This window comes from Lepidochelys kempii, chromosome 2 (genome assembly GCF_965140285.1).
Source record: "Lepidochelys kempii isolate rLepKem1 chromosome 2, rLepKem1.hap1, whole genome shotgun sequence".
In the NCBI taxonomy this organism is placed as follows: Eukaryota; Metazoa; Chordata; order Testudines; family Cheloniidae; genus Lepidochelys; species Lepidochelys kempii.
Window position 1 is genome coordinate 172,455,438 of NC_136381.1, and position 16,427 is coordinate 172,471,864.

Genomic DNA, 16,427 nt, shown 5'->3' on the forward strand with positions numbered 1-16,427 from the left:
AGCCTTCTGCTTAGGCTTAAGTCTTAGCCTATGTTGCCAACCTCGTGCTCAGAGGGCACTGCCCACCTGGTGAGACTGATGTATGGGGGTTGATGGTGGTCCCAAGTCTGGATCTGATTAGAGCTTCATTGACTTCTACGTGAGATGTTTTCTGTAGTCTTAGTTCCCAACCTTCACAAGTTCTGCGGCAAAAAGAGCAGCAGTTGCTGCATTTGGCAGAAACATGAGCCTCACCCACGCAGTACAGGCAGTATTGATGATCACTTCTCTGAAGAGGAGCAAGGGCAAGAAACACAATTTCTGAACTCTGGGATTCTGGGCATAATCCCAAACTTCTCAGGAGGAAAAATATCCCGTGTGGAAGAAAATGGGGGAAAAACAACACTAACTCTGCTATGTAGACTATGCCTTGAAGACTACTCAAACTAAGTATATACAATATCTTACAGTAATGACAGTAAAAAAAGGAGTGAGGATAAGGAAGATTCTGACTCAGACCATGAAGCGGTAAGAAGGAATTGAAGAGGTGTCACCACGCACTACCTTTTATGCCCTCGGTTCGGACTACAACAAGAGCTACAGCACATGGGCAGGTCAAGGGACACTGCTTACAAAAAATTCCAGACTGAAACACGTTTCGCATGCATATCCCAAGAGTGGAATACATAGGGACCATCCCTCGAAGAAGAACATCTACTACAGGCTTAGAGTTTGATTATTTCTAGCTATGAATTTTTGCCTCTCAAAACAGAAAAGGTTGCATTATTAATTGGGATGGAGTTATTTTGTTTTAGAGGCATACATGATCTGTCACTTCCCCCCCATTCTCAGACAGAATAAAGTTAAAAATTTTACATGGCAAATTACACTACTAAAAGTTTATTCTACTGCAAAAATCTTTCTTAATCAGCTATGGTAAAAATGTTGCTTCAGGGCTCTGGTGGGAGATTTTCCAAGCAGCTACAAGTAAATCTTACAGAAAATTCATTTACCATAGGATTGTACGACTCCACTGATCAGCCTGGTGTTGATGGTTTCACCATTTCTTTCCTTTTCTATCAGTTTCAACACAGCATTTGTTACCTTTGAAATACAAATTAAAAATGAGTCAACATACATTAAAACCAACTACTTGGTCAATAAATACAGTAATCAATCAGGCATGTACTTCCACGCTCAAGACAATCCAAACACCTGAAAAAGAAATAAAGCAATGTGCTAATCTTAACACCAAACAGAATTCCCACAAACATCACTGAAAGTTGTGCACGTCAGTAACTTACAATTCAATATTCTAGCTAACGAACTGCAAAGAAATATAAAAGCATCTGTTTGTGCCTTTAACTATTTCTCTATAATATATAAGCAACCTCTAAACTTCGGTTTAATAAATTCTGCTTGTTTACATTTGAAATATACACTAGAACCTTGCCAATCCATGCTTTGCTAAACCATACGTCTGTAACAGTCACACAAAATTAGCAGCCTCTCCCCATCCCTCATATGTAACAGATGTTGCACCTGATGTCCCCTATTACTAAAAAATCATTAAAGGAGAAGCAGAAGGCTTTTTTCTTCCCTTTTGCAGTTCACCTTGGAATAGTTACTTGTGACATTTCAATACTAACCTTGTGAAATAATGCAGTATTCATAAAATATGTACCTGCTTATTTAACGGCCTGAACAAACAGTCCCTCCAGGTCACCAAGGCAAGCTAAGATTGGGGAAGGGAGAAGAAAAGAGGAAAGGCTTATATATACACAGGATAATCCTTTATGGAAAACTGAAATATTGTATTATGCTAAATAGTTATAATTTATTTTTAAGAAGCTTTTTGTTATGGCAGTCAAGTCTCAGTTAGCTAAGCTATCTCAGGGAAAACTTACATGTTTTATAACTATCCCCACACTCTAAATGATCAGATAACAGTATTTTTGAACCCCCGTCTTCCTCATCCCCCAGACAGGAATAGGGCTGTCCAGCACGTACCTGAATACTACTCTACTTTTAATAAAAAAATATTTTAAAATGGGATTTTTCTGATGTAGGGACTTTGAATTTGAATGGTCAGAGAAGGACCAGCTGGAAGATGAACACTCAGTAAAGACGCCCTCCTAAATTGTTTTTATCGTCCCACCCAATGCAGAGTTATTTTCATAATGCAATAAAATATGTACTAAGCAGAAACTAAAAGATTCCTTCAACATATAACAATCTACACTCACAAATGAGTATAACAGAGTTCAAATGAGGGGGAGAATATCATCACTGTTAGACATGACAGTTTAGACTGGTTTTCAGAAGTAATACAGAGGAAAGATAGGGTGCCTGGGGCATATTTATTGAGACGTTGTTTCAAATACAAGGAGTAAAATGGAAGAGGATTTGTAGCCTGTGCCCTAACAGCATCCCAATGAAAGAGAGCATAGGGCTAATTAGCATCTGGTAATGAGTTTCAGCTGACCTGATCAGTTTATCGTACCCCAACTCACTAATGACATAACCTGTATATAGAAGGTATTATGTAAGATATCAATAGAAAGCTAATAACACGGTGATCACTAATATTATTGCATGGCGTATGTATGGAGGACAATTTCAAAGTTACAAACATACTGGAGCTTATGTTATCAAAGAGTGAGGCAGGGCTGAAGTTACCCCAACCTAGACAAAGGAATTCAGTTCTACCACCTTGAAGGTTTTTCCAAGGTACATTAGTTACATTAAGAGAAAATGTGAATGCAATTTACACAGAAAGTAAACAGGAACATCAAGCCAACAAGGGGAGGATATATCCACTCAGCATCACAGCAGGGGTAGGAAATTTCAGGAACAGATCAATTTTCATTTTAGCAAACACCAAAGGGGGAAGAAACAAGCATGAAACCTTCCTTTACCACGAGATTCCACGTCCCCTTCCTCACAGCTTGAATAAAAAAACCAAAAAACCAATTACTTGGGGCGGGGAGGGGGAGCCTTCAGAAGAGTCCATTTCAAAGATGCACTAGACTATAAAAGAGAGGGGCAAAGAACCCCAAGTTATGTTTCACCTAAGACAACAAAGGAACCAAGCACTCTGGGGAAATACTGACCAGAGGGGTGGTCAGCCATCTTACAGGAAGATGGCTTGTTAAGGAAACTATCATGAACAAAGGCTGTAGCTTGGTTTTGTTAAATCTTAGCCCCGGAAAGTGTTTTTCCACTGTCATTTTCTTGTAACCATTTCTAGCTCTATCCTTTTTACTTGACTTACTTAGAATTCACTCTCCTTTTGTTAATAAACTTGTTTTACTTTAATCTAAATCAACCCAGTGCTGTGTTTCATTTAAATTGAATGTTAACTCTAGTTAATGTGGCAAGCTGCTGGGTACTGTATATTTAAAGGAACAAAAGAACCTTAATATCTCTCTGAATGATCTAGGAGAGGGCTGGATAGTGCAGAGCACATAATTTTGGGAAATTTGGGACTGGGGTTTTAGGGTCATCTTGCCAGGTGTAACCAAGGCTGGTGGAGGCCAGAACGTGGCAGTGGTATAACAAGAAAGCTACTGGAATCAGAGTTGCTGACTCTGAGTTCCTTAACACAGACACTCAATGCATGCTTGTATTTTGGCTGGAAGCATCCAGAAAATGGAGCTACAGCAGCACAGCATTTTGAGGCACTCAGGGTTACAGAGCAAGAAGTGACAACCCCTCAATAGCCTGGATTGCTCCCCAGAACATGGCATAGCCAGAAGTCAGAAGAAAACAGAGTCAGGAAAAAGGTTTAGATGGAATACAGCCCATTAGACAGGGAAATAAAAGAAGAGCTGATCAGGAGGCTGTCATGAATAGTTTTCAAAGTGAAAAAATCTTCAATTTTTGTGGAAGATGAAAAGCCAGTGAAAGGGGAGAAGAGGAAAATATGACTAAAATAGCTTTAGATGATGTTAATATGCTGCTGCAAAAATTTTGTATGAAAGAGGTATGTCCAGAAAAAACAAAATTACCAACAAAACTGATGACTGTCCCCAACAGAACACAGAACAACATTCTGGAGGCAGGAAGAGCAAGGAAGGAAACTTTGGAGGTTATATAAAATACTATGATTTAGCTTGTCTAAACATGGAGAAGGAAAAAGGTATATAAGCTTGCAAATCTGTCAAATACTGGTGAGCCTCATACAAATAGTGAGTTTTAAAGAGGGATTTGTGGGAAGAGAAAGCAGATGCCTGGTGCAGTAGGCTAGTAACACAGTAGGGATATATTTACATTTCCATCAGAATGTTTTAATTAAAAGTTAAAACCAATAAAATACTTGAAGAGAAAGCTCTTTAAAATGCTTACTGAGTAGATTTCGTATATTCCCTTACGACCTTCATCACACTCACGACGAACCCAATGTCGATTGAGGTAGGCACAAATTCCATTCAGCACTTTGCTTGAAAACCTATAATCTTCCCATTGTTGAGTGTAAAATTTCAGCACACTCTCATCCATCAAGTCTTCACCATCCTGAAACAGAGAAAGTCCACCAATACTGTAGACTGCTTATTTTTTAATATACAATATAATGCTATGTAGAGATAAAAGTAATCGTCTACTGTAAACCGAAATCCATGACATACAACATATGCTGCTGCTTCCAGTAAGAACTCTACTACAGAAACAGGTATGGCTGCACGTAGGAAAAAGTATTACTAAATCCATTCTTACCTTGATAGTGGCCTGGTAAACTGTTAGCGTTATGGGTTAGATACCTAGAAAAAATGCTTGATCCCACTCTATTCTACAGCCTCCACAATTACTACCTGCAGACCTGCAACAGTGGTAAAGGCCATGCGCTAAATTTCTAAGTATAACTGCTACCCAAGCGTCAAGAGTGAATACTGTCTCTCTCTCCTTGGTACCCCTGCACATAGCAGCAGTTAAAGCTGCTATCTTGGTAGAGATAAGGCATCACACCTGGCTCTTACATCCCAGACTTCAGTGCTGAAGTAAGAAAAATGTTACAGGATACAGGAGATACTAAAATATCTTTCCCAACTAGACCAACAAGCTGTCCTTTTTCTTTTTGCAGAAGGGTTAATATTGAGGTTAGCTATTAGCTAAACAAAATTGAGCTCCACTCACAGCAAATTAAAGAGTTACATAGGATAGCTTGCGAGCATCACCCAATGGTGCGAGAAGTTTTGTGTTTATTTCACAGTGATTGACTTGTGTACAAGGTAAAAAGTCAAAGCTTAATGAAACAATTAAGATGTTAAATTTCATGATTTTCTACAAATTTGATCACTCGACAATTTTACTTGCAATGGCTTCAAATATTTTTAGTTTTACTGTACTATTTTGACTCCAGTTCACATGAGTTTCATGTAATTATTCATTGAGTTGACATGATGCCGCCTTACCTTAAGGAGATTTGTCAAGTAGTTCTTCAGAAATTCTTTAAGTCGTTTGTACAGTTCTAAGCCAACGAACTGAGCTCCTCCAGGTGTCTGGCCTTTTTTAGATTTAGAAGGAGGTACTCCAGCTCCTCGTGCTTGATTAGACTGGTGTACACTAGTACAGTAGTTATAAACATGACTGATAGAAAAGTTAAGGAATATACATATATATGTGTATGACACATATTCTATGCAAATTCTAGGAGTTCCATCTGAACCCATCTCAAAGAGTTTATAAACAATCATTTAGCCCTCCTGAGAGGATTATCTGTGGTGTCAGTAAGTAGTATCCCCATGTTACAAACGGGAAAGGTGAAGGAAAGACAGATTAAGTTATTTGTCCAAAGCATCTCGGTCTGTAGTGGAACTGAAAACAGAACAACGTATTTCTGACAGAATTAATGTAGTAACAATTCTCAAAAGGTCAAAAGTTATCCTGGCAATTGTTTTCTTGTTAATTTAGTTTCTGTTCCCAGCAAAATAATCTAAGAAAACAATATCAAGAGAAGAAACATCATGAAATACATTTAGAGGGTGATCTATCAGGAAAAGTGACCACACGCTTACATAACGAAATCTTGCAAGGCTAATCTGACTGCCTTCACTTTTTGCTAGAATTAGAATGTTGCCATTTTGAAAGAAAACTGTCTAAAAGATTGAACAAAAGGTAATAATCAAATTTATCTAAATGCACAGACGGATCTAGGAGAGTACAGCAGGGACTGATATTAGGAGCAATCTTCGTTAACATCTTTATTAATAAGCTGGAAGATGAAGTAAGCCACAGCAATTTGCTGATAAAGGTGAAAATGATGCACAAGGCCTCTGTGCCAGTTAAACTCCATTTAAACTTTAAATGGATGCATAGGCATTGTGCTGGCCTGCTGCACAGAGGTGAATTTCACTTGTTCCTGAACTGGAAGGAATTTAAGCACTAGTCTGAACAGATGAAGAAAGAGACCAGAAACATGGGCTGAAAATAAAATTAGATTAATTCTTGAAGAATGTAAGCTAATACAAGATGAGGAAAAACAAACAAGTGTGTCTGCGCGCACACAGGGGGAAGATGAAACATGGGAGGCAGTTATGCAGAAAGAGACCCGGTATCGCTAATGGACAGCAAAGTACATATTTGTTTGTAATGTGATGTGATTAAATAAAAGGCCAAAGCAATTTTGGGCTACAAACAATCATCAAGTCAAGGAACAGTGTGGTAATAATTCCTTTATAGCTTTAGTTTGACCAGACATAGAAAACTGCATTCAGTTCTGAATGACATGTTCCCAGGAGAAATTCTAATTCTTAAAACTAATTCTCAGCTTGAATCAAGAAAGTATTTGACACTTCAGCAAACACAAAGGCTCAAGGTCTTTATGATCACCCTTTCTGTTTCCCTCCAGTTTATTTTCTCATTTCTTCTGCATCCCCACTTACATGTTTATTTTAAAAAGTCATCTACTTATACCCCAAGAATACAATCCTCTTCACTTAAATTTTACCCTTTTTGGAAATGTATTCCATGTGTTTATTCCCATGTGTTATCCCCACCTCAGTGCCAAATATTAGGATTTCCTATAAAAATCCTAAAAAATCATTAAAAAACATAAAATATTGGATTAGTGCTAAAGTGATGGCAGCTTCAGGACACTATCAGTTCATGAAGGTATAAGATCAGAACTACTGTCTTTTGTAGAAAAGATTAAGCTGCTCTTCAACCTAGTTTATCCAAAAGTTCTGGAATCTGTCATTACTTGTACTGATCTGAAACTCAATTCAAGGATCTCTATGTAAGATGTGATGAATAGTACTATCGGCAATATAACAATGCCATTGTCTTCCAGTTACACAGAACACTTGTATATTGTATTCAACGTTCATTCTTTAGTAACGTTAACTGTCAGCTGAATGCTATATAGTCATCTTTCCAAGTAAGCCTGGTATAGAATCCTCCCCCAGTGACGCTTTAGTCATACAAGTTATTGGGCTCATAACAGGGATAAATGGGTAAACTTTAATGGTCTGTGATTTACAAGAGGTCAGACTGGATGATCTAGTGGTCCCTTCTGATCTTAAGCTCTAGAATCCACTTAGATTATATTCTTAAACTTGGCTTCTATAGAGATCATTGTATGAGAGAGTTAATGCAGATTAGTACAGTTAATCTCTTTCCTTCTCTAAGAAATCACATTCTTACTTAAATTCTCATTATTTAGTATGCTACCAATCACTCATTATTATGTTGCAATTAGCTGTAAATAAGTTTCATTTTCCATAATAAAGTACTTTGAGTTCATGGGACACGAATAAAATGTATTTTATTAGTTTATGGCATTCAGGAGAACAGAGACAGATCACAGTTGGCTTTTCCTTTTCACCTTTGTATAGAGCATGGTATCACTGTAATTTACAATAGGTCCAATGGAATTGTAACTTTTAATGGTAGATTGTGTTCACACTAGCCATCCTGTTTTGGTTGAACCATGTCTATTTAACATTTCCTCCAGCAACTGCAGTAACTGGCATACGGTCCCCATAGCTGGAGTCTGAGAGATGCAATGTAGTTGGGAGAAGTGCTGTACTACAACATTTAAAATGTGTGCATCGTCAACTGAGTATTTCCCTACCAGATAATTTTCTTGTAGAGATCCCAATCTCTACCTGGCTACAATTCCTTTGGTCAACAAACAGAGAGAGCACACACATCTTATTCACTTCTGGATATAAAAATAGCAGTATATGTTCTGCTGACTAATCAAAAGACGTTCTATGGTAAGATATTAACTAGAGATTTCTGTAATTTGAAATATATAAAAATTTATATTTGATGCTAATTTGAAGAGGGAGGAGTCTGGACTGGCATAGAGAATCTCAACGGAAGAGAAAAAAGGGATCAGGTATGGCACACTTATTTTTAACCCCCTACATGCTAGTCAAGATTCTTAGGTCCTCGCAAAACAGCATTCCATTTGCCATAGTATGAGCACCTCATAACAGCCTGCAGAGGCTCCTTTTGAACACTGCATTCACTGAAACTTGGACGTCAACCCTGTGATGCTGGGAAAGGTGTAGGTTATGTGCAAGTAGCAACTTCATAGATCACCAGCAAATACATCTGCTTCTGCTGTCCTCAGAAAGGCCAGCTCTCTCATTCAGTAGACCCTGAATGCTTCCTAAAACTTCTTTCCCACTATGAAATAAGCTTCTCTAATGGAGTTGTTTTATTCGATTAGACAAGGCTAACTAGGCTGCTGTTATCCATTTCTTATGCCCTCTCCCCTGCCAAACATTAAGTTCTTCTAAGATGCTGAACTTCCTTCACTATTTGTATTTGGGTTAGGACTAAAAAAAAAAAGACAGGGTTATGCCGTGATTCTCGTGAAAAGGCAGGCAACCATTAGTAAGAAGTGTGGCACTGTTTTGACCACAGCGTTGCCTGGATAAAACGAGGTAGGAGGTACTCCAAGATAGGGCATGATGTTCTCCAATTGGCATAGCCAAACTTATGGCAAGCAAAAAGACTCTGAGGGATAAATGTAATGGTGATGTCCCTCCAGATAGCTTGAACAGTGATTTGGTAAGGGCATTCTGATTCAAATTTACTTTAATGATAAAATGGGTGGTTTGAGCACAGGCCTGTTTGTCCAATTTAGCAAACATCTCAATATGGCTGGAGATTTCCCCAAAGTTGTATGGTCTACATCACGATCGACTGGTTGATCCTGGAGCCTCGGCAAGTTGATCGCGATCTCCGGGCCACTAAAAGTCTGGCGGCACAGGGGCTCAGGCAGGCTGCCTGCCTACCATGGCCCCCATGCTGCTCCCAGAAGCGGCTGCCTGCTGGCACGTCTCTGTGGCCTCTGGGGGAAGAGGGGAATGAGGTGGCTCCACGTGCTCCCCTCCCGCCCCCCCAGCACCATCCCCACAGCTCCCATTGGCCGGTTCCCGGACAAAGGGAGCTGCGGGGACAGTGCTTGCAGGTGCAGGCAGTACATGGAGACCTGCTGCACCCACTTCCTCCCCAGGGGCCACAGAGATGTGCCAGCAGCCAGCCGCTTCCAGGAGCGGCGTGCGGCCACAGCAGGCAGGCAGCCTGAGCTCCTCTGCGCCGCCGACCGGAAGCCACCTCCCGTTCGGAGCCTGCACTTCACACCCCCTCCTGAATCCCCACCCCAGAGCTCCCTCCCAGACCCTGCACACACCCCACCTGCCTGCCCCAGAGCCCACACCCGTTACCCCCTCCTGTACCCCAATCCCCTGCACCAGCCCGGAGCCCCCTCCTGCACCAAACTCCCTCCCAGAGCCCACACCTCTCACCCTCTCCTGCACCCCAACACTCTGCACCAGCCTGGGGCCCCCTCTTGCACCCAAACTCCCTCCCAGAGCTTGCACCCCACACTCCTGCACCCCAACCTCCTGCCCCAGCCTGGTAAAAGTGAGTGAGGGTGGAGAACGAGGGACGGGGAGGAGGGGGGAGTGGAGTGAGCAGGTGGTCCTCAGGGAAGGGGCAAGATAGATCCTGAATTGATCTTAAGTTCAAAAAGTGATCTTTTGCGTAAAAAGGTTGGAGACCACTGGTCTACATCGTTCTAAAAGGCTGCAACTGCAGCAGTTAACTTTCAATGAACTGGCACTCATTCCTATGCCCCAACCATTCAGCAAAAATTCCACGATATTCAGAATTCAATACAGCATAGCATCAAACCTCTATTTTCACATTACTTAGTGAATACCTTCCAAACTCTTGCATACTAAATCCAAATAAATGTATTCTTTGAATTAATCAAGGTTGAAATGACCTTATCAAAAAAGGCCTCTCTCGACTCAACTTGCCCTATCAAGAGCCACGCTGTAAGCCTGAAGTGAACGGACAGTACTTCTGTCACTGGAGATGGAATGGAGGCTTCACTAGGTCCAGGAAGCCAGGGTACTCACAGCCAGTCTGGTGAGTTCAGAATGAAGTTTCCTGTGGGCATGGCTTTTTTTTGGAGAACTTCCTCACCAGGGGCGTCAATTTAGAAAAATGGGGAGGTGGTGGCTGGAGAGGAGTGGTACAGGTTTGTCAGCAAGTTGTACCAGCATGTAGATTATTATATGTGATTATTTTATTTCCTGAAAAGTGGGAAGTACAAGGTGGCAAAGAGTGGAAGACACAATAGAGCATACAGACCTATGAAAAGTCAGGGGAAGCGGGGGAACTGCCCTCCCTGCCCCATAGCAACTGATAAGAACTTAAGAACGGCCATACTGGGTCAGACCAAAGGTCCATCTAGCCCAATATCCTGTCTTCCAACAGTGGTCAATGCCCCAGAGGGAATGAACAGAACGGGTAATCATCAAGTGATCCATCCCATTGCCCATCCCCAGCTTCTGGCAAACAGAGGCTAGGGATACCATCTGTGTCCATCCTGGCTAATAGCCACTATTAGCTATAAGGACTATAAGGACTATAAGTCCTATCCTCCATGGACTTATCTAGTTCTTTTTTGAATCCTGTTATAGTCTTGGCCTTCACAACATCCTCTGGCAAGGAGTTCCACAGGCTGACTGTACGTTGTGTGAAAAATGATGCTCTTGTTGCCCACTATGGGCCAGAACGAGAACACATATAGCAGTTTAAAGTTCCACTCAAGTAACAGAACATCTATTTCCCAAGAGACTTGATCCTTGAATGGGCTGAAATAACCCTCTGTCTTCCTATTGATCTTGATGATAATCTGCAGTTCCCCAACTCTAGCGTACTGCAGACATCTTGTGATTGAGCTCCCGCGACCCTGGACGAAGTGGTGTTCAACCCAGGACAAACAGCCACATGTGGGAGTTTGTCCATTTACTTCCTGTGATTTTGCCAATGGAGAGCCGATTGAGTTTTGCCTTCATTTTGAGGTGGCCAATTAACCATCATTTCTCTGTGGTCCCTTTGCTCTAAGTCATCCCAATAGGTTCATTTTTGTATTCAGAACTGACCACTGGAGGTTCTCCCCACCAGTTCCTGTGATCCAGCCTCCACCATAGGGCCAGCAGCTGGAGAATCATCATTACAGTCCTTTGATACCAATTCCACATTGAAACAGCAATTTTTTCTGCTCTTATTGGTAAACTAGGCCCCCAAGGACCACCTCCAAGCTCACTGCTATGGATAAACACCTTTCAGCAGTCCTATTCTCAGGTCACAGAAGGACTAATCCCAACACTGTAAGCCTGCCCTGTGTTGACTCTGCTGTGTTCACTATCCAGCTAAGCTTCCAGGCAGACCAAGTGTTGAGAGAGATAGGAAGATCTTTTCTTTGCTAATGATCCAACTCCCTGTTCTCCAAGAAGGAGCATAACCTGTTGATGGCCACCAATCATCTAAGTAGGGGTGCATTCATAGTCCTTTCTTGAGGTCTCAAAGGACCTCAAGCACTATTATAGCATTGACGAGTATTCTTGGCAAATTACCACTAAATTTTGTTATTTTTGCAAACAGAATGGAAGCAAGACTCCAGCTATGGGGACCATATGCCTGTTACTGCAGTTGCTCACACACACAAACCAACTAGCGTCATTTATTTACTTGCATGAAAGTGTGCAAATGACAAAGACATTCTAGCCAAAAATAAGGACAGTCATACAACAAATCTCAAGCATGCACATAATGAAAGTATTCTACATAGTCAAATTTTGATATTCTTCCAGCTTGATTTATATAAATCAAACCATGAATTACAGCATTTATTCCTGTTGTGTGGTCCATCAGAAAGTATTTCTGAACATAAAATGACCTTCCGTATGTTCTACATGTAAAAATAATACTGCTCTCATGCTGATGATGTTTACACTCTGTGTCCCCAAATGCTATAGCCAGCCACTGACAGGAAGACTGATGTATTCAAAACAAAACCTGAAATGCTGCATGTGTAATCAATCTGTAATCCTGAAACAAAGTACATCACACACAGTCCAAAAATCACAAGGAGAGTTCTATAAAAAGAATTCTTGCCCTAGAGAAAGTAAAACCTAGTTTCATAACAGCAGCATACTTCAGAAGTCATGTGTGTATCCAAATGGCTATTAGGAAATATCAAAATCTCTCACTGGAATGTTTTTGCAACTTTGTATAGTCATTTACAAATCAAGTTGAGGGGACATATAATTACTCAGAGGGTATTCTGTCCCAATATGCATAGGAGTGTAGTCTTACTTCTTTCCCAAGTGAATTGTCCAGCTAGTAAACATCAAGACCTGATCCAATAATGTGATGAGTATCTTCTAAGAGGCGCTGCCCTCAATTTCTATTACTTTCAAAGCAGATACAGCACTTTGCAGAATTAGGACCTAATGTAAATTATTTCTAAACTGATCCTGCTATTCAGAGAGATACTAACTTTAAACCTGAGGCAAAAAAAAAAAAAAAAAAGTATGGGGGAAAGTGAAGCCACAATGAAGCCTCCTGCTGCTATTCATGGGTGTAAGATTCAAGAGACAAATCTCTCTCACAGCTTTCCTTCCCTTTCTTGTAAATTGTGATACACAATCACCAGAACTGGCCAATAATTAGGTTATAATTCAACTTCAACATTTGCATCTTAAAAGTTGCTGGTCTCTTTCCAGTGCTTACAAAAAAAAATCTTGACTACTCATCTAAAGCTCAACTGTGCAGAACACAGAGGGGTCTCAGGGGCCAGCCATAGTATGTGGAACAAACGCTCACAGGAATCTCACCACCTACTGCTCAAGTGCAAGCACACTTCTTCAACCCTGCCTTCTCCAATATAAACACATAGCAGCATGTGCATATTAAAAAACCTACCCCAACCCCCCCACACATACTATTCTCCCCCTGGAGAGAGTAAGAACAAGCCACATGTGATGTTAGTCATGTCACTTAACGTACTACTGGAAGGCACTCAGATACTACACAAATGACGGCAGCATAAAAACTTACATAAAATCAAAAATTAATTGCATGTTCTTATAATGATACTGACTATTTAAGAAGTTGCCTTGAGAGGCATAACCAGATTATATGGGAAGGTTCTTCAAAATTAAGTAGAGAAGAACCTCAGAGTTATGAATGCTATGAGAATGGAAGTTGTTCGTAACTCTGAACAAAACGTCATGGCTGTTCTTTCAAAAGTTTACACCTGAACACTTAATATAGCTTTGAAACTTTACAGCGTAGAAGAAAAACACTGTTTTCCCTTTATTTTTTTAGTAGTTTACATTCAACACAACACCGTACTTGCTTTTTTGGGCGGGTGGGAGGGGGTGTCTCTGCTGCTGCCTAATTGCGTGCTTCTGGTTCCAACTGAGGTATGTGGTTGACTGGTCAGTTTGTAACTCTGGTGTTCGCAACTCTGAGGATTTACTATAGTATGCTACAAGGATAACAACAACAACAACTTTCTAAATATGGTTTTTCTGTTCATTACTTATAATCTCCCTTATATATGCGGATTCTGGGCATCAACTTTGCTACTTCCTATGATCCAGCAAGCTGGGTTAATCTCTTTACCATGCTGAACTGGCCCACAGGAATAACTCAAGTTAGTTTTCACTTATGTGTTTACTGTCAATATTTCACTCAGGGAAATGATAAGCATAAAATAACTGAGGAAAAGTACACAAACCACTTCACTTTAAAAGAAACGACTTGGGGAGTTACAGAAATAGAGTAATTTGCATTGTGTTAAGTGAAGGGCTGCATGGAATATTTTTACCATAATTTTTCTGACAAAAAATGCAGATGTGGGTAAATTTTAACATTTTGTAAATTTGTGTTGAATTCACAGAATTGATTTAATTGGAAAAGAGCCTTAAATTAAAAGAAAAAGTTTTGACACTTTTCAAAATAAAAGTTTGACTTTAAATTTTTCACTTTTTCATTTCTAAAATGTTTTTTCAATTATTTTGAATGTTATTTTATTTTTAAAAAATTAACATAAAAGCTCAAAATCCAAACAATGTTTTTATACTTTTCAATTTGCTAGAAAGTTTTAAAAAATATTTTCAGCTTAACCCAAAACAAGTTTTCTTCCATGATTTTTCAGAACTGCCAGCAAATCAAACACAGCTCTAGTTAAATGGCTTTCCAAAAAAAAATGTAGCTTATTGCATTTAATACAACACAGAATATTAGAGAAAAACTGTTGAGTAATAGTTTCAGATCAAATAGGACACAAAGATTAAGTTTTACAAAACAACCAAATAAAGCTTTTTCAAAAACTAAGACCGATGGAAACACTTACATGATTTTTCTAACCCTCTCATAAATCAATAGTTGAAGGAATTTGAGAACTTGCCAAATTAATTCACCTTCAGGCAAAGTGTTTACAAGGCTGCAGCACAATTTCAAAACAGTAACATGAGCTGCTAGAAAAAAAATATTATTTCAGTCTGGTATACAACCGCTCTCCACAATTTTCTTTTTTAAAATAGTTCCCATCTACACTATATCTGGATAGTTTTCCACAAGACTGAAAAAATATTTACCTTTAATCATGTAGAGTATATAAAAGTGTTCAAGGTATATTCCCAGTTTACATGGGAAGAGATGAATCAGTTCGCGAAGGGACTTGTTTAGAGAGTCAGTGGCAGAATTCAGCCATCCCTGACAGCAAACCTTGTGCAGGAGTAACTATACATATGTATATTGGAGAAAGAACACATTTATCTACAACGTGAACTTCAACTGTTTAAATGCAAGTCTGAATTCCGTAAGAAGAAAAGCAAAAGCAGCTACCCTAAATCTACCAAATAAATTCCAGTGGCTCTACTCACAGTATAAATCTCAGATTTCCTTGCAATCCCAAACTGCCCTTTGCATTCAAGGTAATAGACTACAACAAATAAATTATAAACTACACATACATATACATAAAAACATACTAACTTTTAGGTGGGTATATCCACACACTATACAAATTCTATGGTAATAAAATGTTATATCTGGAAGTGTAAACATGCAGAAGTTAGGATACCTTAGTTATGGTTCCCAAAGCAATTTTAACTTGTGAGCTTGTGGAAGTATAATATTTAGTTGCCACGTCCATTTACAAACACACACAGGAGATATAGTAGAGAATATTTCTTACTGTATCTGTAAGGGAGCAAGTTACGATAAGAACTGTAACTCAGATTTCTTTAATCCATGCATTTAAAAGTTTTAGCATCAACACTCAATAGCTGTTTTTGTACTGAATATCCTGTTCCTTTAAAAAAAAAGTGATCAACATGACAGTCAAATGAGAAAAAAAAAAGAGACTGATCATGCACAACGCGCAGTTATTTCACACTGAAGAGATCCAAATGGCAGAGTTACACACCTTGTATAGTCATATCTATATGTCGAAGCCTGTTTATTGAAGTTACTGTACAAGGGGAAATGTGCATTATATATAAATATATATACATCTATACATATATACACGTACATATATGTATTTCATTATCAGATGCAACATTTTCCCCCACACATAAATGTATAGGTTTTATTTCAACTTGAAGGGCTCCTTAAATGCATATGCTGACACACATTCAGAGATGTTGTGAAACATCATATACTGCACACAAACAGCATGGATGATGATGACTAATCGATACTGCACTGATGTCCCCAGTGCGATCCTAAACTACTTGACAGGAAAGTGGAACGCTGCCTTGCAATGGAGCTGAAGGAGAGGCAGACAAATGCTGGGCGTTAAAAACTGCCTTACTGAACCCCTTAGTATACTACCAGTGTGGGTAGGGCACAGTTAGTTCAGTTAATGTGCCAGATATGGGGAGAAGAGATACTTTAAGTTTAAAATGTGCTCCACTTACATTCTACTAGATTGTATGGAAAGTTTGACTTTTGCCAAGAACAGTGGATCCATTATAGAACTGTCTTGTTAACTTCTTCACTAGTATCGTACTTCAGGTTGTTTGCAGACATAAATCTATATTATGTAAACAGTTTAGTATCAATAGCCAAATAAAAAATACGCCTCATTTCTGGAATGACTGGAGAATACAGACAACTAA

At 39.5% G+C, this 16,427-nt stretch overlaps 1 protein-coding gene across 1 annotated transcript in view; it reads right to left on the reverse strand.

Moving 5' to 3' along the window:
• Positions 1-16,427, reverse strand: part of CUL1 (cullin 1) — an 85,180-nt gene that overhangs the window by 37,279 nt on the left and 31,474 nt on the right. Inside the window, exons 3-6 of the mRNA XM_073332777.1 lie at positions 5,391-5,565; positions 4,327-4,494; positions 1,664-1,714; positions 993-1,083 (exon numbers count right to left, since the gene is read on the reverse strand). Coding sequence (XP_073188878.1) covers positions 993-1,083; positions 1,664-1,714; positions 4,327-4,494; positions 5,391-5,565 — 485 coding nt within the window. The remainder of the gene's footprint in view (positions 1-992; positions 1,084-1,663; positions 1,715-4,326; positions 4,495-5,390; positions 5,566-16,427) is intronic.